The following is a 2,500-nucleotide window of genomic DNA, read 5'->3' as shown; positions in this document are numbered from 1 at the left end:
AAAACTATTCCACCCCTTAGTATGATAATGATACTGTCTTATTTCTATAAACATTTACAATTCTAATCCTAATTTTCTTATCAACAGACAGTCGGCTGTGACCTGAGGCTAGGGTCCCGCAAGAGAGTTGACGCGTGTGGCGTGTGTGGGGGAGACGGAAGCACTTGCAACAAACCAACCTATTACTGGGACAAGAGAGCCAACGGTCCGTGTTCAGCCACTTGTGGAGGAGGTAAGGCAAATCAAGTAATAGCTTTGGTATTGTTTCAGTCAGTTGGCTCCTCATGTGGAGCACTGTGGACATGAAAAGGGGGAATTTGGTACGTTCTCTAAAAAAGGGTCTTTTGTACGTCCATTAAAAAAGGGTGTTTGGTACGTCCCTTAAAAATGGTCTTTGATACGTCCCTCAAAAAGGGTCTGGTACATCCCTTAAAAATGGTCTTTGATACGTCCCTTAAAAAGGGTCTGGTACGTCCCTTGAAAATGGTCTTTAGTACGTCCCTTAAAAATGGTCTTTAGTACGTCCCTTAAAAATGGTCTTTGATACGTCCCTCAAAAAGGGTCTGGTACATCCCTTAAAAATGGTCTTTGATACGTCCCTTAAAAAGGGTCTGGTACGTCCCTTGAAAATGGTCTTTAGTACGTCCCTTAAAAATGGTCTTTAGTACGTCCCTTAAAAATGGTCTTTAGTACGTCCCTTAAAAATGGTCTTTAGTACGTTCCTCAAAAGGGTCTGGTACGTCCCTTGAAAATGGTCTTTAGTACGTCCCTTAAAAATGGTCTTTAGTACGTCCCTTAAAAATGGTCTTTAGTACGTCCCTTAAGAATGGTCTTTAGTACGTCCCTTAAAAAGGGTCTTTGATACGTCCCTCAAAAGGGTCTGGTACGTCCCTTGAAAATGGTCTTTAGTACGTCCCTTAAAAATGGTCTTTAGTACGTCCCTTGAAAATGGTCTTTAGTACGTCCCTTAAAAATGGTCTTTAGTACGTCCCTTAAGAATGGTCAATGGTATGTCCCTTAAAAAAGGGTCTTTTCTGTGTCCGTTAAAATGGTCTTTGGTACGTCCCTTAAAATGGTCTTTGGTACGTCTCTTAAAATGGTCTTTGGTATGTCTCTTAAAAGTGGTCTTTGATATGTCTCTTAAAAATGGGTCTTTTTTTATGTCCCTTAGAAATGGGTTTTGATACGTCCCTTAAAAAAGGTCTTTGGTACCTCCCTTAAAAAAGGTCTTTGGTACCTCCCTTAAAAAAGGTCTTTGGTACCTCCCTTAAAAAAGGTCTTTGGTACCTCCCTTAAAAAAGGTCTTTGGTACCTCCCTTAAAAAGGGTCTTTGGTACGTTGCTTAAAAAAGGGTCTTTGGTACTGAATTTATTTCCTTTAATCTCCAGAGTGCTAGATGTATTTTCTATAATATCCAGGGTACCGAATGTATTTCCCTAACCATCCATGGTACCAAATGTATTTCCCTAACCATCCATGGTACCAAATGTATTTCCCTAACCATCCATGGTACCAAATGTATTTCCCTAACCATCCATGGTACCAAATGTATTTCCTATAATCTCTAGAGTACCAAATATATTTCCTTAACCATCCGAGCCACAACATTATTTCCTTAACGATCCATGGTAGCAAATGTATTTCAAATCATCTCCAGAGTACCAAATGTATTTCCTATAATCTCCAGAGTACCAAATGTATTTCCTATAATCTCCAGAGTACCAAATGTATTTCCTATAATCTCCAGAGTACCAAATGTATTTCCTATAATCTCCAGAGTACCAAATGTATTTTCTATAATCTCCAGAGTACCAAATGTATTTCCTATAATCTACAGAGTACCAAATGCATTTCCTTAACTAATCAGGCTACAAAATGTATTTCCTTAACGAACCACGGTACCAAATGTATTTCTTATAATCTCCAGAGTACCAAATGTATTTCCCATAATCTTCAGGGTCCCAAATGTATTTCATTTAATCTGCAGTGTGCCAAATATATTTACTCGACTATCCAGACTACAAAACATTTCCTTAACGATTCACCGTAGCAAATGTATTTCCCATAATCTCCAGAGTACCAAAAGCATTTCCTATAAACTCCAGAGTACCAAATGTATTTCCTTGACTAATCAGGCTACAAAATGTATTTCCTTAACGATTCACCGTAGCAAATGTATTTCCTATAATCTGCAGAGTACCAAATGCATTTAATATAATCTCCAGAGTACCAAATGTATTTCCTATAATATCCAGAATGTATTTCCTTTAATTTCCAGGGTACCAGATGTATTTCCATAATCTCCAGGATACCAAATATATTTCCTATATATCCAGGCTACAAAATATATTTCCTTTACTCTGCAGGCTACCAAATGCTCTCAGCTGTCTGTGTTCAGCAAGGCAGTGGCCGGCGAGTATCAGAAGATCTGTGTGACCACACAGCAAGACCAATTCCTGTCATCCTGAACTGCAATGATCAGGCTTGTCCAACAAGGTGA

At 38.7% G+C, this 2,500-nt stretch overlaps 1 protein-coding gene across 1 annotated transcript in view; it reads left to right on the top strand.

Annotated features, from left to right (window-relative positions):
- LOC137625086 (ADAMTS-like protein 1) overlaps positions 1–2,500 on the top strand; it is a 134,425-nt gene that overhangs the window by 68,608 nt on the left and 63,317 nt on the right. Inside the window, exons 4-5 of the mRNA XM_068356017.1 lie at positions 88–232; positions 2,367–2,496. Of these exons, the coding sequence (XP_068212118.1) occupies positions 88–232; positions 2,367–2,496 (275 nt within the window). The remainder of the gene's footprint in view (positions 1–87; positions 233–2,366; positions 2,497–2,500) is intronic.

Source organism: Palaemon carinicauda, chromosome 31, assembly GCF_036898095.1.
Source record: "Palaemon carinicauda isolate YSFRI2023 chromosome 31, ASM3689809v2, whole genome shotgun sequence".
In the NCBI taxonomy this organism is placed as follows: Eukaryota; Metazoa; Arthropoda; class Malacostraca; order Decapoda; family Palaemonidae; genus Palaemon; species Palaemon carinicauda.
The sequence above is the reverse complement of the archived record's forward strand: the minus strand, read 5'-3'. Positions and strand labels throughout refer to the sequence as shown.